Below are 24,861 nucleotides of genomic sequence, written 5' to 3' on the forward strand. Positions count from 1 at the left end.
GAAGCTGGAAATAGGACATGGATGTAGGGAGAATAGAGCTGAACAGGTCTTCTTTTTATAGTATGATCATTTTGGGATTTGATTCATTTATGGAAGGCAAAAAATGTGTAGTTCACATGACTATCTTTGATTTATTATTTAACTTGATATTTAATGGAAGCCTGAGGGTTCTGGGTGGAGAAATGCCTTTCTGGAAGGTATTCTAGAAAGGTCCAGGTGGAGCCAAGTCATTGTTGTTACTTAAAAGCACTTTGTGGACATCCTAGCTATGTACTGGTGAACAAAAGTAGACAGACTTACCCCTCAGTGTCCTCCCTCCTCACTTCTCTAAATTGCTCTTTCAAAAACCTCGGTCCCTTCCCGCATTTGACAGCAAGGTTCTTGGGACCACTGTTTCCCAAGAACTACAAGCTCTTCAAAGCCAGAGAGAGATGTGCTGGGACTATTATGATTAGGTTGGTTCGTGTATCCCCAGATTGGTAACAGTTGCAAATATTTTTGCTTTGACAGTAATTGCATACTTCCATTTTGAAGGGACTAGACTGGCAATTCTGGTGGTGTCAGGAGGCCCAAACTGTATCTCCCAGCAGATGCACCTATTACTATACATACTGTTTACCCGCTTTTGGTGACATTGAGGCTGACCTTGGAGTCACCTCCCCCGCTGCCACATTCTCCTTTGTCGTACCACCATTTGTTTTCAATTTGTCCAAGAGGCCTTGTTCATTCAGTTTTAAAACTGCGAGGTTAACAGCATTTCTTGAAACGATAAAACATAATTTGTAAGAAACTGCACAGCTGTTAAGATGTTAGAAGGAATGAGGACTTAAGCTGTTTTTTAAGCTTCTCCCAGATGCTAAATAAACCTCTCATTTTGCTGTCCTGCAGCCCCTTGTCCACCAGAGTCCAAACCAAAGGCAATAGTAATTAATTTCAAAAGGTATTAAACATGAAGCATTTGGTGCTGTTCACTCTCAGAGTTCATTTATTGACAAAAACCTGATGCTGTCATCAACCAATGACATGGATTTTTTTCCTTTGGAAAACAGCAATAAACTTGGCATTTACTGGGAATGGAGAAAGAATTGTGCCTTGACTTCCTTTGCCTCCAAGGATGTCAACAGCTTGACTTCCTTTGCCTCCAAGGATGTCAACAGCCGAAAAGAGATCAAAATGAAAATGCATTCCCAGAAGGAAAAATCTAAGGGCATTGACAAACCAAAGAGGCAGCCATTCATTTTTGCCAAGTGGGTTCCTGACAACAAAGAGTATGGCTTAATTATTATTCCCTTTATTGTTTGCGTGAGTTTCACTTTTTAATCTATTCGATTTCACTGGTCTCAGAATCTAGGATTTGCATGTTTGGTTTGGTTTGGTTTCCTGCGCTAGTGGCCACGGGATAGTCAAGAGAAAGAAAGTAGCAGCCCTTGGGGAAATTCTTATATTTGAATTTTGTGTTCATTTTTGAAGGCTTTGGATGCTATCTGGAAACTAGGAGGGCATGGCCAATTTGTTGAAATTGAGTAATTAAACCCCAGGAAACCAGGCTGCACATGGTAGGGACTTTGCAAACAGACCCTGGAGATCCGATGGCCGCCATGTGTATCTTTGTTGGGAAATGAGGGAGCAGATTCTAATGAAAAGGATTAAAAAATGTGTCATGGGCTTTCGCCTGCCAAGTATTTGGTTTCCTACTTGCTTTCAAGTAAAAATGTTTAAACGAGCCATTATCTCTTTCAAGAGGTTTTCCCAGCATTTCATGAAATTTCTGTTAAAGCCAGGGAGTGGCTTCCATACTGAGAATTTGGGATATGCTATTCAATAAATACCGAGTTGGTGATTACTTCATGCCAAATGAATTGTAAATAAAAACAAAACAAAACAACCTCATATTAATGAGTAGCACTTGAAAACTGATTTGCAAGTGAAATATCACTTTGTTGACTGGTAAAAAGTGTTACATATTTCACCAATCAGCCTATTGAAGTACTTATTTTCTTAAAATGTGTTTATAATATTTCACACACACAATGTTCATTTTCCAGTTTTGTGATGTCTGGTCCACTTGGAGAATAAACATTTCCCACAAGTAAACCATATGCTTTCAGAGTGTTAGCTCTTCTTAGAGTTAGATTGCCATTTATTTTTTTTAAATTTTTTTGTTTTTTTTTTTTTTTAGACTGCCATTTATGAAATGTCAATTATATTATCAGCTGCTCCTACCTTCCCAAGTACCACATTAGTGGCATAAAATAATATACTTCCTAAAGTGAATATATTTCCTAAAGTGAATTTGGGTGATTGCTTTAATCACCCAAAGGAGCAGACTGAAATATAAGAATGAATGAGTATTCAGTGAAGAGAGACCTTTAAAAAAAATGCTGTTGGGAGAAAATTGTTTTAATTTATCTTGCGTCTACAACTAAATTTGTCTTTCTGTGATTTAAACTGAACTACTAAAATTTTTTATTTTGGAGAAAATTATTTTTATAATCCACTTTATTTTAGCCTAAAATATTCATATTAGATCCGTTTTAATGAAGTGGTATCCCAATAGTTTCATGTGTTGGTTTAGACCATTCCTTTGATAAAACTGAAATCATTTCATGAGAGGGTTATTTAACAGGGTTATTAGCCATATCCAAAGACAGTTCCACAGCACAGGAGAAAACAAAAGGCAAAATAAAGGAATGGATAAGGAAAAAAAGCTTCAGGTTGAGAAAACTGTTTGGAATAAAGCTTTCTACAAAATTATTCTAAGACATTGTCTTTCTAATACCATCTAATAGGCCATGTAAAAACAGTTTAGTTTCACACTGCTATCTGTATGTGTGTGTGTGTATACATCAATATTTGGTTCATACAATACACATGACCAGTAGGTAAGTCACTGCCCAGATCATAATTAATCATGTTTTCCTTCCAGAAAAATGTGGCCCCTTGATAAAGTCCACTCGATACTATTATATGTAAATTTACTTTTCTCAATGATGCATGGACGGCACTTGTAATCAATATTCAGAAAGAGTCTTCAGGTATTCAAGATTTTTTTGCATGTTAAACCTGTCTGTTTTCTACAATAGTCTGACTACAGATGTAATTTCTCTATCTAATCAGGTCTAGCAGCCTCCATAGATTGCCATTTCAACTGCAGCATAAACCACATGTGAACATCTGCTCTATTTTATGAAACCCATTGCTTTCACGTTATTAAAAATAAGAATCATCAAGTGACTTTAACAAATACACAAAGTTACTTCACTCATTTTGCTAGAATAGATTTGAAAGTATTCTTTTTTTTTAAAAAAGGCAAGAGAAAAAGGAACCATGAAGGAGTCATTGTAAGCAAGCTTAAGGAAGTCCTAAGTATGGGGTAAATGAGGGATGGAGCAGGCAGGTCCTTGCTACAGAACGTTTTATTGTTGCTTTGCAATCCCCTTCACACATTTCAGACATAGATCTCACAATCGATGTCAGAAACATGGATTAATGAAGGATATTCTGGTTCTGATTAAACATCAGAGAAGCCTAAAAAATGGTCAGCCAAGAGGATAAGGGAGAATAAAAATATGCTGATTCCCTACATTAATTATTCCTTTTATTCTATGAAATGCAGCTTTTACAGATAAACTCCATTGAGTGGATTGTTTTCATTTAAAAATGGAAGGAGAGGAAGAAACGGTAAATGACTACACCTTTGCTGGATGAGGGCGAACCACAGTTATGAGCTCAGGTGTGGTGACAATGACCTTTAATAGACCGAGGTAGGACTCCAATAACTTATTTCTTGCCTTTGCCATTTGTACCTTTGGGGAATTCTAGGTAAGAAAAAAACCTTCTTCAAGTTTCCTTTTTAATAGTAGTGAGATGGCAGGGATCTTGACGTGGGTGGAAGGAAGATGCTCATCGAGTCAAATTCTGGGACCTCAGGAAACCTACCCGAGGTTGTCATACCTGAAATTTCCTTCGATTAAGCTTGGGATTATGAAAATCCATACCTCACTGTGCTAGCTCCTGGGACCCATTTTTGTTAGTGAGGCTCCTGTTGAAAGATCACACATAACAAAAGCTCTAGAACTGGAAGTGGCAGAGCTAAACATCTCCCATTTATGGATATTGGATAAATTCATCTAATGCAAAGACTTTCTTGTTAAAAGCATCTTAATTCAGACTAAGTCATTGATTTCTTCCACCCTTTCATATGTAACTCATCATTCAATTCTATGTTTGGATATGCTTTTATGCTTAATTTATGCCTTACTCATTATATTTACTTCTGGACCATATTACTTGTAATTTTCTGTTGGTAAGGTTTTAAAATTTACACATAACAAATATCTACATTATAAGGAACATTTTAAGTTTGAGTTTAGTATTTTTATGATTTCCTGGGTTTGAGAATATTATTATAAAGGACTGATATACCAGCCCTACACTGAGTTAACATCTGCACACAGAATATTTAGGATGTATGTAGTTCATAGAACAAATAATTTGTAATATCCTGTTTAGTCTGATTAAAACAAACTTAATCCCAGGATGCCTGGGTGGCTCAGTGGCTGAGCATCTGCCTTTGGCTCAGGGCGTGATCCCAGAGTCCTCGGATCAAGTCCCACATTGGGCTCCCTGCATGGAGCCTGCTTCTCCCTCTGCCTGTGTCTCTCTGCCTCTCTGTCTCTTATGAATAAATAAATAAAATCTTTAAAAAAATAAAATACCATTTTACTTAACAGGATGACTATTTCATTGTTGGCCGGGATTCAATACTGTATGGACCTGGTACAGTTTATCTTAACTTACTGTGTGATTTTGCTACTGCTTTATTATCCTTATAGGAAAGGATCCATTAGTTATATACACATGAGAAAGTCTCATCACTTTTAGGCTTGTGCTTTCTCAACTGGAATGCTCTCTTCATTCTAAAGTCTCTCTCATTCTCTCTCTAGCTCTCTCTCTCTCTCTCTCTCTATATATATATGTGTGTGTGTGTGTGTGTGTGTGTGTGTGTGTTTTAAAAGATTTTAAGTAATCCTTACACTCAATGTGAGGTTTGAATTTACAACCCTGAGATCAAGAGTCACAAGCTCTATTGACTGAGCCATCCAGGAGCCCCTAAACATGGTGTTCAAATATCCAGAATAGTACCTGAATGATGTTAGGAAATTATTCTCCTAGTCCCCAATAAATCCTAACATATTTTTTAAAAACTTAAAAATTGTGTGAATCATGAGACACTGTGTCAACAGATGAGAAAATCCCTTTAAAAGCCACAAAGCCTGTTGATAGATGATTTACACAGAAAGACCTAAAAGTCATACAAAAATAATTCAACTTGGCTCGGAATTAAACTAATGTGAATTAAAACAATGCTGATTCAATTCTCTGCCACTCATGTTGTGAAAGACAAAAGTAAAGACAATGTTCAATATAGTCAGGGACTGAATAACATATGAACATATGCGTCCTCATCCACTGGTGATTGAATGAAGAACTAAAAAAGAAGTAAGAGGACTTCACACAACAAAAGGTTAAACACAGTTCTTGTTCTTGGAAATTACTGACAGTGTTGATAATGATACCAATGACTAATATTAATATTACTGGTTAATAATAATTCTCGTTTGAGAAATCAGTTCTAATAGTTAATCAATGATGCTAATGGGAGTAACTGAATGAACCTCATAGTTTATTTCTATAGCATACATGGCAGACCATTTACATGCCCACCAGAAGGGGAGAATGAAATGGACGGGGATGGGGGGGTGGGGGGGGGCAGCAGTTGTTTTCAAGCCTGATTTGCATATAGAACCACCATCACAAATACAGATGCTCAGGCCCGATGTTGCTGCCGTCAGGTTCCTCTGAATCAGTGGAAGTGTGTCTATATGTTTACAAAGTTCCTGAGGTGATGGTATTGATAAGCACCAGTACTTTGTATGCTGAACGTTTTATGACCAAAGTTTTTAATGTCAAGCAAAAATGATTATAGTATAATGTTAAGTGAAAAAAAGAAGCAAATTTGTATATTCACTATGATTTCAAGAATAAAAATATATATAGAGAGGGAGACACATTAATTTAAAAATATTGGAAAAACATACAACACAGAGCTATCTCTGGACATAGAGATTATGATTAGTTTGGACTGTATTTTGCTTTTTATGCCTTCCCACCTATCCAAAATTTTCTACAATAAGTGATACTTTAATAATCAGTAAAAACAAAAAAAACTTCAATTATTTTTATAATTTTAATTATTTTATAATGCCTAAAAGAATTGTTTTATTTAAACCAACATATATTGTATTTTGGATAAAAAAAAAAACAAAAAAACAAAAAAAACAACCCAACCAGACAAACAAAGAAATGAGGAAGAGGTAGAATTTAGGAATTACTCTTAAGGATGCCAGGAAAGCATTCCTTGCTCCCAGTGATGTGTGATGATGTACTTGCTTTTACAAAGGTTCTGCCTTATTTGAAGGGAACAGGTCAGGCAGAGGAGTCTGAGTAATGCATCAACTAGTGGGCCTGCCCTGTCAGACAGGGTCTGCAGGTGGTTAATAGAACTCTCAGTGGCCTGGAGAGAAGATTTGCTGCTTCACACATATTTACATAGACAAGGTGAGCTTTTCCCCTTAGGCTGAATTAAATGAATGTGATGATGAGTAGACTTGAGTCCTGCTAAGTGGACCATTAAAAAGAAAAAATATGTATATACTTCTGTTTTTTAGGAAAAGAGTTTTCATGGCTGGCAACTACATTTCTCCCCAAACAGTAGAGGAAAAAAAGTCCTCATTTTTTGCAGGATTAAAAAAAAAAACGCAATTAAAAAAAATCTTTCATCATACCACATATTGACTATATCCCTTTTTTTGAAATTAAACTAAAATTCCAGATTGGAAACTCATTTGATTTAAACTTTGTTACAGCACATAAGTACATACAGAAACATTTCTAGAACCATTCTACTAAGAAAATAGTAATTTCATGAAAAATGGATAATAACCAACTCTGCACAGACTACTGGTTCTCTTATTTACATACTGGCATTGCCACCATTGTCACAAGGGTTCATACACGAAAGCCTACCCTAACGGATCAAAAGGAGATAGAAGGGGGGAGTATGGACCATATAGGGTTTTACTTTTGCATTTAATCAATGATGTACCCCCAAATAAAGGTATTTGGAGGAAATTAGCCATGACACTGAGAATTTACAACAACCTCAGAATTTTGTAGAAAGTCCATTAATAACTAAGAATTAGTTAGAAAGAAAATAAATAAATATCTGAAAATATTTATCAAGAAAATAACTAAAAATCAATAGGCTGTCAAATGATAAGGAGGTGAAAATCTTATCTTAAGGAAAAGCATTTGCATCCACAGTTCTACCTTTTTTTTTTGTATCTTTATTGGAGTTCAATTTGCCAATATATAGCATAACACCCAATGTTCATCCCGTCAAGTTCTACCCTTGATCAGCTGTTTAAGGCCTAGAAGAGTAACTGGTTCTCAGAATTATAAATGCCACACTGTCTTTGATTTAACTTGTGCTCTGAGTTTTCTTCCCAAATTATCCCTTCCAGTAAACAAGCACAAGGCTTTTTGCTTCATTGGACCTGTGCATTTCCTTCCAAAGGCAGGATTTGGGCTAAATTGCTCTGTATATGCAAATGTTTTTAGAAAAGATACTAAGTTTTAATTCCAGTTTGCTTACCGAATGACAGGTAAGACTTGCACAGAAATGACATTACCAATTGATAATTTGATCTTGAAATTAGGAGGGAAAATTCTTTTTTCCGGTGGAAAGACAATTCAGACCCAACATGTATAATGAGCATTTGAAAGCCACCTTGATAAGGAAGGGCTTATTGTCTGTTTTGGATTTTGGATGACATATATGCAATTAACTTAGTGTATAAAGTCCTTTGTATTTCATACACCAAGTGAGTCAAAGACAGCTACATAAATTGTGTAGAAACAGAGTTAGAATCCAGAAATTATCTCTAAAGTGTGTGTTCTTTTAAGATTTTATTTATTTGAGAGGGGGAGAGGGAGAGAGGGAGAGAGAATATGGAGGAGGGGCAGAAGGAAGGGGAGAAGCAGACTCCCCACTGAGCAGGGAGCCTGACTTGGGACTTGATCCCAGGACCCTGAGATCACGACCTGAGCCAAAGGCAGATGCTTAACCAACTGAGCCACCCAGGTGTCCCTAAAGTGTGTGTTCTTTGAAATTTGTATGACTAATTGTTATTGGAGGCCTAGGTCTGAGGAATGTGATTCTTTGAAGAAATACTCTGATTTTTGTGAGGATGTCTGCCAGTGATTTAGAATACTAGGTAGAGGTTGTGATAAATGAAAAATTTAATTGTTTTTAGTGTTAAACTTTTTTAAAAAAAGTAATCCTTACAATTACTTCATGAAGTTTAGTTTCATGATTCTGTCAATTTTAGGTCACAGAGCAGAATTTTCTATCCTCTTTTGCACTAGGCAACTCTTTTAGAAGCCCTTAAAAACTATGGATAGATGGGGATAATGATTTCAGGGGATCCACAAAACTTAGAAAGACAATCATGAATACAGATAAAAAAAAATCTCTTCCAGATTCTAGGAACACTTATTTTAAAATTAATTAATGACCATTTTCACTTATGTCTATTAATGGAAGGGAAATACAAATATTTCTATAGCCAATAGTTGCTCCAGAATTTTCATAGAGAGGCAGTTTTAAGACTATGATTTGGTGGGAATAAACTTCCAAGGTACTAGCCTCAATCTGTGATCACTCTGCAAGCACATCACGTGCATGGCATTGTTTTTGCTTTTTAAAAAAATCTTTAAAGTAGGCTCCACATCCAGCTTGGAGCCCAATGCAAGGCTTGAAGTCTCAACCCTTAGATCAGGACCTGAACTGGATCAAGAGTCAGATGCTCAACCAGCTGAGCCCCCAGAGGCCCCCAGGACTTTTTTTAAAAGACTGTATGTTACATTAATAAAAATTAAAAACAAAAACTGTTGAAAGATACTTTTGGTTACCCTTACATAATATTGAGAAAATATGCATTATTCATATTAAATCATGTAAATTTTATTTTACCACCACTTGTGGTGGCCTTGGGGTGCTGTTTGAGATGATATGAGGTACAGTCCTCACCCCAAGCCACCCCATTTTTATTATCATTTTCTGTGATGGAATCATATAAAAGAGGGCTTTGTTTCAAGATGGGACCATAGCTACCTATAGATTTGAAGTGATTCAGGTCACCTCTGCACATCACTCTTGTTGTGATTGTTACTATGCTCAAGTAAAATTTCCGAAATACAAGAGCTGGTGGTTGCCACCATTCACTGTGTGTATGTGTGCTGCTCAGCAGTACTTGGTTTCTCATGCAGATGCCCTTCATGCAGACTTGTTGGGTGACCTCTATTGTGTCCCTGACTTTGGATTCCTCTATCTTAGACCACTCTCCTTATTTCCTTTATTTAATTTCCAAAAGTCTAACCAATAGTGTTTCCTTTTTCCTTCCTTTGCTGATTGTTAAAAATGTCCATCAGTTGCCTTAAAGAACTAGAATCTTGGCATCAAAATGGGGATCAGAGGTTGTCTCAATCCTCCTCATCTGATGGTTGTGGTCATTCAGGTCGAAGGAAGGTTAGGTGGGCTTGCTCTCCAAGTCCCAGCTGAGATGCAGGTCTCTGCCTCCTGCCAGTGCTCTTTCCCACAGGACTGGGATAATTTTGCTTTCTGTGGGTACCCTTTCCTGGATAGCTACACTATGTATTCATCCCTTCTACGGCTCTCCAAGGGGGATTTTCTTTTCCTCTTTGTCAGGCTTCCTGGGGGTGATCCCTGATTAAGCTTTGCCTGATATATCCCCTGTCTCCTCTGGCTAAAATACTTCTTGAGCTGAGGCAAGACTTCAGAGGCATGTGGTCTTATCACTTGAAATGGATCCCCCCCTAAATATTCAAGAAGGAAGAACAGTAGATAACTTTCCTTAAAAAGCCATACCAATAAACTTTACATTGACTTGATTTGATTGGATACTGATACTGTTCGTTCCCAAGGTTGGAATTAGATAGGTCTATTTTGACACATACTAGGTCTCTAGTTCTGATCTTTTAGGACAGGAAATGTTGAATCCCAAGAATGTTATCAGAAAGAAGCTTCAGTATAATGGATCAGAAAATGTTTCACAGAAAAAGTAGAAATCTAAATACAAATAATAAAGCCCAACCACAGAAACTCAATCTTGTCTTCGAATTTTCATTTCCACTCCTTTCCTATAGCCAGGTAGCCATTGAGAACTTTTTTTTTTTTCTGAAAATGGCTCTCTCAAATTTATATGTGCATTTCCATTATATAGGTAACACCTGAGTCAAAGCCTTTATCACCTGAGACAAGATCCACTGACTCACAATCTGTTCACAGCTACCCAGAGTATGGCCACACTTCTCTGCCTGTTTACATCACTTTGTCAAACACCTTTGGGACTCCTGACTGAGTCCAAGATATGACTCTATTCTAGTTTTCCTGACAGTTCAACTAATGTATATTAATGTATACTTAAAATTTAATTATATTTGATTGAGGCGTTGCCCCAAGTTTTTCACATTCTCATGGAGTCCTCATGGAGTCCTAATTGAATCCACATGGCTGGTCAATGGCAAAGGCAGGATTAGAACCTGCATCCTTCTAACTCAGAAGCCCAGTCTCTTAACCACCCCAATTCCCAAAGAGATCTTTTCTGCCTCCCCCAGGCTAGATTCCTTAGAGTCCCAAAATCTATTCACAATAGATTCCAATCTCATGACAGAACCTTCATCAGAAATTTTTTTTTTCCCACCTTAGCTTTTCTACAGGCTTTACTATTTTCCAATAATCACTCATGGACTTACTCATTCAACTAATGTTATCAACTGGTACATCTGAAACTTTTTTATGAGGTCTCTCCCAGGTACTCTAGACTCGACCTATCTCCTTCTTCTATAAATTACCTATTGTCTGGAATGCTCACATTTACTTGGAGTCTTCCCTCGTGGAGCACAGCAACTATGTTTGAGGGTATTTTACACTATTCTCAGCCAAAAGGCAGGGCAAAAACTATGAGAACCGGGGCGGGGGGAGTGGGGGTGAGCTACGTGGAGGATTGATAATCTTCGTGATTAACATAAGGTGCTCCTTTTCAAGCAGCCCATCAAGATGAAAGAATAGGGTGCTGAACCATCAAAGGGAGTCCTCAGCCATGCCACCTGATGGATTTGGGGAAGACCTACTGGTGAGGAGGGTTTTAAAGCAAAGTGAAATAAAATGAAACAAAGCAAACGGCACCCAAACGATCTATTAAATACTGACAAGAGGGACATGAAGAATAAATGATGCTAGCTCTTCTTTTTGAATAATGGCAAACATTTTGTCCATTGTATAAACAAAATATCTAAGATACTATTTCAGTGAGGTTATAGATGGTTAAAATAAAAGGATTACCAGCTCAGTTTCGGCAGCTGGGCAAGGAAAAAATACTAATTGATAAAATCAGATACAAGCTTGTTGTGACCATTAGGTGAAATCAGATGCAACTAAACTCTAAAAATCCCACATAATGGTCTTTTTAATCATTTTTGTTCTAACCTATTTAAATGTAGCAAATAAATGTCACTTTTATAAAATTCTTCTGTTACTAAATTTACTACTGAGAACACTATAGTTTGGTACAGTAGAGAAATAATTACATTTGTCATCCGCATATTAAATGCTAACTCTGTCTGGTTTAACCTTATTAAAATTTATTTTACTGTGCTGTGTATTTAAATATATACTTAATTCACTAAATATGTCTAGAGAATCTTTATCTATAAATACGTTGAATTTCCCACCAAGTTCTTAACAGAAAAAATAAAAGGATCAATTTTTGTTTTACCTGACACCAGGGTGTCAGGTTCCTTTGCAGTAGACCAATATTTGTATAGAACTTAAAGTGTCTTTTAATTGCTTGTTTGCCTACCCAACCTTTTGGGTTGGATTTTGGTCAGGTGCGAGAATAGCATAAATAGAAAAAGAAACTGAGTGATAAAAACAGGTCTTCTAGAAGAAGGGATTCTAAGCTAATGAGAACTCAAAAGAAAGCTGTGTGAACCTCCTAACTAGGAACACAGGTGGCTCATCTGTTCTCTGAAAATAACCAAAACTTAAGAATTCTAAGTCAGTGTGTCTTTAAAGCTTTTAAGTTAATGCTGTACAAAGTGAAACAAAGCTTCTTATCTGTGAGGGCAGCAGGGCTCACAACGATATTTCAAAACAGAAATAAAGTCTCTCATTTGTTTCTATTAAACAATTTAAATGGGAAGAAAAACCCAAAAGTTTAAATTCTTAAAATAGTTTCACCAACATTTGCTTAGAGTGGTGTTAATACTAGAGCATGGCACGCCGCCTTTCAGTTACTTGCTCCTTGACAGAAGTACTTGGGTACTTCTTAAGCTACCAGCCTGGGCACTTCCATTCACTACTTTTAATATACCTAATAAATTGAATGCAATTAATAGGAGATCAGTATTTTTCACTTTACAGAGCAACATGACACAGCAAAAAAACAAAAACGGTGTTTCATCTCAAGTTCAAATTACCTAACAAAACCAAGTCACTGCAGAATGACCACTAATTCCTTCCCTGAATGAGACTGCCATGAAATAGTTCATAAAATTCAATCAAACAACAAATCAGAACTAATGTCAGTGTGGACACCACATTCTAGTACATAAATGGTCCACTGAACAGTACTGTGATGCTTCTCCTTCTCTGTGTGGCTGCTCAGGCAATCCAGCCATCTGGCACCTTAAAATTCAGGAATGAATAATGTGCCTCCCGCATATCCTGTGTTTTTAACCAAGGGAGTCAGGGATGGGAACCTAAAAATTAGGTTCTATCTGACTTCTGATGACAAAATGCATGATCTGCTAAGAGTCTACTGCTTAGGTGTCTACTGCGTGACCACGGCAAATATTACATACAAAAGGAGTGTACGTTGCTGTTAAAATCAAGTTTCTATTTCCTGTGCGTCCACTCATGGGCCTTCCTAATGGCAGGACTGCTGTGGGTCCGGCTCCTACCACAACAGTCTCCAACAAAAACGTATCCATCTGAAGTTATTTTCTTTTGTGAAAAAACCCTGACAATACAACTGGAAAGTGATTCTAAACGTACTTGTAACAAAATGACCAGAACTGTGTTTCTGAAAGACACTGGCAACAAATGGCCTGAAGTCTCATTTTTTTTTTTTTTCTGAATTCTCATTCTTTTTGCACATTTCCTCTCCTTCCTAAGATTCTCTTCTTGAGGATCAAGCTTCGCTAAAACGGACGGAGTCCCACAAGACCCGGTCTCCCTGGAGGGCAAGGATGACAGAAGGGTTGCTGCAGGGGGTCTGGAAGCTGTCGCTTCGTGACCCCACCCCACCCCACTTTCTTCTAATATCTCAAGTTCTGGATGCTTTTAGGTTCTCTCACTTGTTTCTTGCCTGGGATTTCTCTCCCCTGGAAGGAGCGATGTGACACAGGGCGAATACTGAGGACTTCCAGAGCCAACACAGAAGGTGAGAGGTGGCAATGGAAACCCCTTGGAAGTGATGCCTGAGAAGGCGCTTGACACGTGGAGAAACCCTGCTCAGGACAGTATTAGCTCCGCTTCCTCATTTTTCTGTCTGGGTTTCATATGGCACCTTAAACATCTCATCAAGTCTGTACTGCTGTGCACCCAAAGTCTAGCCTGCACATACTCCAAATTATCATTTACATTCTATCAGCTGCTGCTTTTAATTAAAACAATTTTTAATAAAAAATTGCTTAAGAATAATATATTTTCTATGGAAACACTCTAGATTTTAATTTTAATGTATTTGTAACCCCATTACCCATTATGGTTTGATTATCAGTCACCATCCATAGTCTATGTAGGGAGAAATTAACAGCTGATGGCAATTTCTTAAGGCTGGTGCAGGAGATTGATCCTTAATGGAAGGCTGACACTGATATTTAATGATGATGGAAAACATAATGCATTAGCATATAACTGATACGACTTTTGGGACGGTTTTATTTTTTCTTGCTGTAACATTTGTAAGGGGATGTCCACGTAACTATCACTCACAGGTGGCAAGCTGGTTTCCTAAGGCGTGGGTTAAAAAATATAAATGTACAAAGAAAAAGGGATTGAAAAATAGGTGGGGGAGGGGTTTCCTTCAAATGGATGGAACCCATTCTTTTGAAAGAAAACTCCCCTCTTACCTTGGTCCTGGAGCTGGTTAGTTCTCCTCTGTCCTCCTCCTAGGGGAGAAATACCCAAAGTTAAACAATAATAGAACATGGTCTTGTATTAAAGTCAAGTTCAGTTCTGGCCAACCCTTTCCTCAGGTCTCACAAGACACTATCAACTGTCTGATATACTGGGGCGTTCATGGAAATGAGCTTAAAATTTATGGTAAGGATTAAGCCAAAGGGGAGTAACATTTGCTGTGTAAGGGGGACAAAACTCTCTCCTCTTATCTATTTTGTCAGAGCTGCAGTGAACTGAAGACAGACGTAGAGCTGAGGGGTTCATGCAAGCGCATGGCGTGGGTCATTTTCATCAGCTATAGTGAATCATGGAAAGTGTATCATGGGCATCTGTGGTGTCTCCACTCACTTCCCTGTTGGCTACATGCCAACACCATGTTTGGGGCAGTACAAAATTTGGTATTAACAAGAATTATTACGAAAATGAAAAAAAAAGCCCTTAAGGGGTCATAAAAGGGGGGAGGGTTAGGAAAGTTGGGGAAATGAGATATCAGAAACTATGTTTTTCAAAACAGGGAATCATAGGTAGGCCAAAGATGGGATTTTCTTTCTTAGTATACCTCTAAGTAGAGCTTGTGGTATCTCTGGAGAGAAACAAGGCAGCATGTGAAAGGAGCGTGGGTTTGGGAATGGGGCAATGATGCGCTCCTATTCCACCTGAGCCTCAGCAGCACCATGTGTCCAGGTGAAGACAGTAACACCACCAAGGATTTGTTGGGGGAAACATATTCATACACATGCGCTTGGTATGTAGGAGTTGTTAAATTTATTTCCTTTTCCTTTACATGGTGTCTGCTATGATCTTTTCTTATTAGACTTTGTCTTTTTTGAGACTACCATCTAGTTAATTGAGCTTAGAGTCTGTCCCTCATCACCCTTTGGCATAATTTCAGTGACTGGCTCCCATAAAAAAGATCAAATACCAGACAATTGATTGAATTCCATGAGACATGAAGGAAAGTGGAGACCGAGAATGAGCCTGAACCCATACAAGATCATGTGCTATTGTTATTTAACTTTGGGTAACTTATTAAAATTCTTTATCAAGGAAAATGAGATCAGGTGAGAAGATGGATGTACTTTGGAAACTTGGGTTGTCACAATATATTCCAGAGATGTCAACATGAAGGATGGGGTAATCGTTACTCTAATGGTCGTTATGAAAATGTGCAAGGAAAGAACACTGTATGGAGGGTTGTATGTTGTACGTCTGTCACTACCACCCTAGGAGCTCGGATCACCTCAAAATTACATGATGTACACATGGCGTAGTAAAGCTTCCAACTACACGTATATGTGTTTGTCCTCACGTTCTTCCTTAGGAACTGTAACTTCATTCATTATCTTTAAAGAATATTCACCAAATGGCTATTTTGACAAACCAGCCCCTTATCCACTAAACTCTATAAATCCTGAAGAATATCTACAGAAATAGAGAATTTCCTTTTTTTTCCTGTCATGATGCAGTTGGAAATTGTGAGGATGTATTATAAATGAAAAAAGATTTTTTTTTTATAAAACACTTAATTCATTCATCCATGGAAGTCACTTAAATGACAGAGTTTTGAAGGACATATCTTTATATTCTGAAATGATGTGAAAGTCTACGAATAAGAAAGAACAACGGTGGGGACAGTCCTGGATTGGATAGGATTCTAGTGGCTGTGCCGTCTTCATATTTCAGAGCATAAACTGATTGCTATATGTGATGAAGGCCAAAAAGAAAAATAAATTAAGTAGCGACTGAAGTTGCTGGTGTTATTGGGATGCCCTTAAAAATCACCCTCTCAAGTATTTTATATTGAGACACCATGGGATACCATATTACATGGAGCAGTTTTTCTCCTATCTAGACAGGGAAGCATACATTTTGTTCTTAAAATAATCAAAGCAAGCCCTTCTACCTGCAGGTGCCTCACTCTTGCTATTTTATTCCCCCTTTTACAACCCAGCGAATTTTGTCAGATTTGTACCTTCCCAGAAGTTTGACGTCAGTATGTAATTTTAAATATCTGGATATAGAGGCATACAAGACGTGTCTATCTCTAGCTCTGTGGTTCTTAGAGAGAAATGCTTTCCTTAAATATCTTTCTATTTCACAATGTGGACAGAATGTGATAAAAGCAGCTATCTATTGAAGAAGTGACTTATTTAATTTCAGAACCGGATCAGCTTGTCTTGAGGTTCTGGGAATGAATTTCTTCTTCCTGGTCTTAATAAGTGTTTGCAACTTCAAAGAGATGTAAGAGAATTCTTTGGTTGTTTTGCTAAAGATAGTCCACAACAAGACACTGATTCTTAGACTCTCAAGTGGAGAGGGGACTCAGATGTCACTGTCTTAGCATACTCCCTAAGAGATTCAAGAAACTCTTGTTTCTACTTGAGCAACTCTGATGCTGGGGATCTTAGCCAATTTCCTTCCATTTTTGGACCAGTTTTAATTGTTGTAAAATCTTTATGTTGACCCGAAGTCTATCCCTGTGTAATTTCTTCAACTTAGCCAGAGTTTATTAGTTTTTTAATATATAAACAGTTTCTTGAGCTCTATAGGAGCATTCTCAATATGCTTTAAAATTATGGATGTTGTTGAAACTGCACCATGGAAGAATCACAAAATCTATTTAGTAAGTTTTGAAAGTAAACTGTATTTATGTTAAAAAGTTCTCTTTTGTTCTTTCCCTGTAAGAGCACTGCAAAGAGTCAGAAGCTCTCAGTTCCAATAGTAGCTGTGGCACTGTGGGCAAGTCACATAACGTCTCCGATTTGTAGGCTCTTTTTTTTTTTTTTTCTAGAATGACATCATAGGAGAGTGAAAAGGAGCAAGTAAAAATAGACATGTTGGAGTGGCTTGAAAGCTCTCATGTGGCACTGTTGCTACTACTGTGTCACAAGAAATATACTGCTCAGTAATTTTTAGAGTTCCATCATTAAACCAAACTTAAACATCATCTCATAAAAGTGAACAAATTAAAAAGAACATTAGATGACATATCAACTCATTCTTTGCTTTATATGCTTTGCTATATCACTTAAGAGAAAGCAAATTTTTTGTTGCTTTTCATTAGCCTTTGCTCTTTGCTTTTTACTCTGGGAGATAATCTGAGGTCAGCTCTTCTTGGATCCCGTTGTGTTTTATTTACCTCCTCCTAGCCTCAAATATAAGACAAAGGTTAGGATACTGACTTAGGGCTCTGGATATTTGGCTTCATTTTAACTTTTCTATTTCTCATGCCTTTTTTTTTTTTAAATTTAGTTTGCATGCTAAGGCCACTTATAACAGCTGTATTCACTGATCAATGCTTTTATGATTTTTTCGTGTGTGTGATTTTAGTTGCAAATACCTGAAAACATGGAAGAAGAGCGGCTGGGTATCTGATGAGAGCTTCTCTTAGCTACTAAGGGGATCCTGGCCTGTTGCCATTTTAAAAAGGATGTTCAGAAACTGCAATCTGTCAGCATCAAGTAGGAAGCAACCAGAATTCTATAAGAGTAGAGGCTTTGTGGGTGGGTCTTGACAGTGTTTATACTATGTTCTATGCAGTGGAGAGGGGTCCATACACCCCTTTTTTCTGAAAGTAGAGAACTATTTCTGTCACATTTGTTTGACTCCATTTTAATTCTTATTTTGGTTAACTCCCAAAGATTGAACGCTTCGAGAAAATAGACTGAGTTAATTTATGTAAAGAATTATCTGTGTGTCAGTTTCCTTACTAAGTCTCCTCCCCTTCCAAAATGTAAGCTAAGTAAAGTCTACTTTATTTCAACATGATGTGATAGGACCTTGCATGGTTAGGTGTTTTTAAAATGATAGATTTCTCCCACATCTTGGAATTATAAACTTTGAAAAGCAGAATTGACGCTAGGATCGTTTTTATGTCTCTAATTTTCCTTCACTGTTGAGTCATGTGAGTCATGTGATACTCAGAGAGTGTACTATGAGAGTGGTCTCATAAAGTTTTGGAAGTGTTTATCATTTTGTGGATGAGCCCAAACAACAGTTTTTTAGGTTTTCAGAGAGTACATAACCTGTCCATTTAAGGTAAACAACTTTCAATCCTGAAATGGACTTTTCTGATATTAAGGAGGATAAACAATATGTACAACGTATTTCTAACTTCTATTAGTATGATTATTAGTTACAAAATATCCTTATAATTAATACGATGCAATTTCCAAGGCTTGGGGCCAGGGCCAGGTGGTTTGCAGAGTAACATGGTGATTTTCTATTCAGGTGTTGCCAGGATGTGTATGATATGGTGTTTGTGGCAAAGTTATCTCAAATGTATGTTATTTCATTCTGAAAACAAGAGTTATAGAGGACTGAATTTGGGGGTGAGTAGTAATGAACATTAAAGTAAATGAACTGTACTTCCCTATTCCTAGTTAAATTAAAACAATATAATTCTAAGCCAGGGTCTTTACTATTTCTCAGCTCATTCCAAATAACTGCCAAGCTATTTTATCTTCCCTTTCTTAAGTATGAATCATAAACCAGCTCCTATCTTGGCTGATATTATCTTTACAGACAAAAGGAAGATAATAATGCCTCAAGTTGTGGATGGGTGGTTTCCCATATGCTAGGCTGAAACATTTTCATTTTTATGGATAACCATAATTTACTTATGATGCACTAAGTAGATGTTTATCATTAGTATAAAACTGCAATAAAATAGTATCGTATAGAATTCTACATTTAGGAGAATATTACATATCCACAATAAACTGAGCTTTATTTTTAGTTTATTATAGGTATTTTGGAGTTCCATGGTAAATCTGATTACTCTGCTCCCTTCAAAGTCCTGTGTGCACATGTGTGCACATGCACATCTGAAATATTCTTTATGTGTTTAATTATTCCAAGTGTAAAGAGCCTCCTCTTCTATCTCTTGTGCACTCCCTCCCCAATCTCAGGTAGAGGGACTTGGACAGTAAGGGGTAGGAATCTGTTACAGCATGGCCAGATTGCTCTTCTTCTTGTTCCTATCGAACTGTGGAGAGTAGTAGGAGTTGTGATCTCTCTGAGAACTTTAATGAGCCCATCCTCTACAGCAGCCTGGGCTGATCTTCCTTATATCCTTCCCTTTAGGAAGGTAAGTCTGGAGAACAGAGTCCTACCTACACAAGCAATGCACAAAAAGTAAAAACAATAACAGCAACAAAAAAAACCCTATCACTTGACCTTGCTGCTGTTCTAAGGATAAATTAACAGCGGTTCCTAGTTTGTAAGTGTCAAGGGTATTTGCTATCTACTAAACTCATGTCCTATAGCCTGAGGTCTTCTAGGGAAGAACATTAATCAGACACAGTCTCTTTTATTACCTGGGTGTAGGCAGCCACAGAATAGCCTTGTAGCTCTGGGCAGAAGCTGCATTATGCTCAGTAGAGACAAGTTTCATATATGCAATTTCTCTTGTGTAGGGTGTTTGTCTTATGGCTAGGACTTTAACTGTAGGCAGCAAACCCAGATCTGGTGTTTATAGCTTGAGCTCTGGAGAACCCACACGTGGGCTTGCACCCAGCTCCACAGAACAGGGGTTCCAAACACAGAGGGTCCTCATGCACTTGCTTTGCCATTCATTTGTGTCCCCTTTTTATCCTGAATGCTAGCTACAATGGTTTCTAGAAACCATTCCATAGAATGAGATGATCTATAAAGATGAGTGACATAAGGTGGAACTGTCTGGCTACTAGACATACACCAAGAGGAAAACACTTACAGACATTACTAACATAAGGATAAGTTCATCCACAGCACATTTATTAATATTAGATTGTGAATTGTGGTCTCAGACACGACGCTATGTCTCCTACATGTAGGTCAAGGCTGCCTGACTTGGTTGGCTTAGAGGTTCAGCACTCACATGAATTGTGTGTTCCCACTGAATCAATCTGAATTGTACAGGATATAGGTAGTCTCTCTGGAGATTCTCTTTCTTTATAGGATTTGCCTATAAGGCAATTATGTGGGACTAAAGAACAACAGTTTGGAATTCTGGCTTTTCCTAGAACTGTCAGAACTGACATCCAATCTCAGGTCTCTTCACAGTTCAGGATGTGAAGGTTTGAACTGGTGAACCTCATATATAGCGTTTCTATCTCCTTACTTTTAATCCTTTTTGAAGTGCTAGGAACTGAAATGGCCACAAATTACCCCTTTTTGGAGGCAAGTCACTAAAATACGGTTTCTGAGTGTCACAGTGAATAGGAACACACAGCTAAACACTGAGTTTAGAAAATTCCCAATGTGGCGTTACCTATGGCAGTCACAAAACCAAACCTGAAGAGAAAAATGTGACAACCAACCGGCAAATTCTCAGGTGGAACCCAGTGGCCATCTGTTGAATGAACTGGTAAATATATGAAGGCAAATCATATTAGCATTTTTTTTAATAGTGGGAAGAATGGCAAACATGTATAATGACTGGTAAATCTTAAAGAAATGCAGAAAAAATGCCATATTTGTTTTCTTCTTCATGGGGAGTTGTGATTTCTTTCTTTCTTTCTTTCTTTCTTTCTTTCTTTCTTTCTTTCTTTCTTTCTTTCTTTCTTTCTTTCAAGATTTTATTTATTTATTCGAGAAACAGAGAGAGAGGCAGAGACAAAGGCAGAGGGAGAAGCAGGCTCCATGCCGGAAGCCTGATGTGGGACTCGATTCCAGCTCTCCAGGATCACGCCCTGGGCTGAAGGCGGCGCTAAACCGCTAAGCCACCCGGGCTGCCCAGGGAGTTGTGATTTCAATCCTCTTTCAAGTGTATGGAGGACCTAAATGAAAAATGTAGAATTTTAAATGATAGTGGAAAGTTTTATGTTTGCTACTGGACTCAACATCTAGAAAGGAAAGAATAAGGTATATAGATTCTAAAGGGGATTTTTTCCCTTTGGCATGCACGTAGTATTGATAGCTTTACCATACACATCTCAGTTTGTGAATAAAAAATACTTGGTCCCAGCAATAAACATCAGCATCTCTGGCAGGAAACTGGGCTAAGTGATTAAGCATATCACAATGTAGAGGGGGGATTTGTGTGCATATGTGTGTGTATGATTGATTTGTGTGTGCATGTGTTCTGATCCCTAGTCCAACAGACTGTATTCCAAGTTGTAATGAGATCACAAAAACTAAGTTACCTGCAGCATATCTTAATATACCAAGAAAAATGAAAGATATTCATATGCTAAAACATCTCCTTCCATAATAGTTAAAAAAAAAAGACACTAATCTATTGCAACTCATTTCCAGAAAACAAGTGAAAAATGTATTCACTTCAGGCCAAATGCTGCTCAGGAATATTAGCACTCAGGTTTAACTTTCTGTACTTTAAGTTTTTTTAATGTCCACATCAAGTGCTAACATCTGACATCTTACTAACACCAAAAACAGGTGTCAACTTCATTCTTATGCACCACATCCAGCAAACCCCGTTTCTAAATCTTGTAATTATACTTGAACTGATGAGTAAACATAAATCACCAATTTTACATGAGAAAATGGTTCCTTAAGGATAATATATATTTTAAACATGGATTTGAATACCAAGTTTAATAGATCTGCCCTAAAGAATCTTCCAAAGTAGAAGAAACTTAATTTGTCCTACAGAGGACTCCGCCCACCCTGATACAGATTTACACCTGAGCCACTGATTGTGCTCAATACTGAAAGAAAAAGTCCAAAGAAAGATGTATCATTCTAACTCTCATTCTTCTTACTTCCTCCCCTATCACACTATTGCCCTGGGCTCTGAGTGGGCTGTTTTAAGCAGAGCATGACCTGCCTGGTTCCAGAAGTTTTCCTCCTGTTGCACGAATTCCTACAGCTGGATGTCAGCAAGTCCAACAGGACCTCATTTTTTTCTTGATCTCAATTCCTGATCAAGGTGTTTTGGAACTGCTTTCATTTGAGACATCATTTTTTGAGGGGTGTCGGAGCATTTGTCTTATTTTAGACAATTTTGCCAACATTCTTTAGAAGGCAAAATTTGAATAAAATTTATCATTGTCGAATAATAGAGGATAGGGGACTAGTGGTTGTGTGTGTGTGTGTGTGTGTTTAACTTGGCTTTAATCACTAGGGTCAAGTATACAAATTCTTACAGAGGCCAGAGGAAGTCTTTAGATATGATCTGCTGCTATGTTCCCTGGAGGTACTTATAGATACTATATACCACGGATATCTTTAAAAGGGGTATTCTCATCTAACAGTTATTTAGTACCCAGTAAATCTGTATTAACTAAGTTATGATTCCCTCTAAGCATTTGTCAGTTTTATTTGTTGCATAGTAGAGAGTATAGCAACTAGTGTAACATGGATACTAGAGTAAAGAGTATTTTGGTAGCAAAGTATATGCTTTCTCTACAATAAATACTCTAGCACATCTCTAGAGTATAGTAAAGTATAGTAAAGCTGTATAGTAAAGTTGATAGTACTGACAGTAAAGTCAAAATAAAGATATTGCCTCTTTCATCTAAGCTCTGCATTCCACTGCAGGGCTGTCTATAGCATATGTTTTAAAATCACCTTTAAAAATTTCTCAGCCAGAGGATGGATTTCACAATTGCTTTGGGTTGCCACAGAGATTGGAGAAGGAATGAGAAGGAAGGCCAGGATGTGGATAGTAGTATTAATGGCACTGTGCACGTTAAAAGAAGATTTGAGGGAAATATCAAAGTTTGGGGATAGTTCAGAGATAATACAAAAGAAGCGCTTTTACCCTTTCATCCCTCCACGAGAACTAAAAGTTTTCTTTAGAAGATGACTTTGGAAACTAAATAACTGCCAGTAAGATTTAAGTTCTTCTGCTGATCAATATGTACAGTTCGTAGGCACATTTGCCTGTGATTGCTTTTCTTCATTATAATCAGATCTATAGATGCTACATTCAATAGCATCAACATTCTTAGCATCCTTCTATGACCTAAAACTTGACGAATCTATGTCAAAATCCAATAAACCCCATAACTCTGAGCATAGTGCCTGCCCTCCTGTAACTGAAAGCATTCTGTAAAGCTGGCAACCCCGAGTCTGAAATAGTCTCTCCAAACAATAAGGGGCTCCCCGTATTCTTCTCTACTATAAAGATGGGTGCTGGCCATCCTGGTCATAGTGTTTTCTACTCTGGGTACAGATACAGTCTCTGTAATAATCCAGACTGCATTTGTTTTAAAGTCTACATTAAAGACCCAAGTCCTAGCTTTCCATCCTGAGTGTGTATCATACTCTTCCTCTTCTCCATGACATGGATTCTGAAGCACTGTGAGGTCTGGAAATGTGAGGCTCCGTAGGTCAATGGAAGCTTGCTAGCCATTTTGTTTGTTTGTCTGTTTGCATCTTGTGCTTCAGCTGACATAGCAGGAAAGACCACTGGTTTCCTGTTCTCAAAGTCTCATGCTGCCCAATGAATCACAACAGCAGACTTTGTGAAAAAGACAACGAAACAGACTAGTCTCACTGTATCCAGAATTATTAACCTAAAGACTAAGTTAAAAAAAAAAAGATAGATCCAATAGGAAAACAGTCAGTCTACTAAACAAATAAGGCAGAGAGGTTTCAAAGACACTCTTGATGCAGATGTGCTCTCTGGATCTTGCTGTGATAAAATGCAATTGTTTTGAATTTGCTTCTACAAACTATATCATTTATACAGAAGGTGCCCATTAGTCTATCTCTATATGAGTTTGCCTCTGTTCAAACAGAAGGATCCTCATCGAATAAGAATGAGAATTTAAGTTTAATGAGCCCCCCATGTAGCTGGGCTGGAGGTGGGGGGTAAGGTGCATGCTGGTTAGCCTTCCGTGCTCTTCCAGTGTTCTCGAAGACGACGGGACAAAATGACTGGGGTTTTGGCATGCAGGGGCCAGCTTGCTCAGGAAATTGTGGCATATAGAAAACAAAGCGCATAAACAAACTCTCCATCCGGGAAGCTGAGTTTAACAATTGCCTCATTAACAAGATCCAGGGAAGACAGGAAAAGAGGGGGAAGCCAATAGCGGATTATTATACAGTTCTAGACAGATGAAGCCCTTCAGCTTCCCCCCAAACAATCCCCGTAGTGTGGATTTGACAAAGTGGCACATTTAAGAGGGAACTCTCTCTTGCCATCAATGAGAGGCAGGCGCGCCCGTATCTGAGGGCCAAATGCAGTCCCTGGAACTTGACTTTATCAGGAGACAAAGACAGAGGACAAGCAGCTACATCCACAGAGAATTAATTAAGAGCAAAAGCGACATCCAGTGAATGTAATCAATAGTCTGAACACTGATCTCCATACCAACCACCATTGCTTTCTCCCCTTCTCGTTCTTTTAAATTAGTGACATGAAAGTGCTTTTGCAACTCCTACTTCCATAGATGTTTCTCTGCTCCTTGGCTTTGAATTTCTCACACTGCATCACACAGAATATACCCTTGAAGACCAAACACCCTGATGCCAGCTCACGTTGCTGCATGGCCGAAACATTCGGGGGGTAGCATCTTATCACGGGTACTTTATTTGTTTGGCTTTCTCCCTGCTCATTCCTCCACTTCATATGGGAAGTG

The 24,861-nt window shown here is 37.9% G+C and overlaps 1 protein-coding gene across 1 annotated transcript in view; it reads right to left on the minus strand.

Moving 5' to 3' along the window:
* Positions 1-587: 587 nt before the first annotated feature.
* LOC119878947 (glutamate receptor 4-like) overlaps positions 588-24,861 on the minus strand; it is a 40,732-nt gene continuing 16,458 nt past the window's right edge. Inside the window, exon 5 of the mRNA XM_038589466.1 lies at positions 588-759. Within this exon, the coding sequence (XP_038445394.1) occupies positions 603-759 (157 nt within the window). The 3' untranslated portion in view covers positions 588-602. The remainder of the gene's footprint in view (positions 760-24,861) is intronic.

This window comes from Canis lupus, unplaced genomic scaffold (assembly GCF_011100685.1).
Source record: "Canis lupus familiaris isolate Mischka breed German Shepherd unplaced genomic scaffold, alternate assembly UU_Cfam_GSD_1.0 chrUn_S2132H2331, whole genome shotgun sequence".
Lineage (NCBI taxonomy): Eukaryota > Metazoa > Chordata > Mammalia > Carnivora > Canidae > Canis > Canis lupus.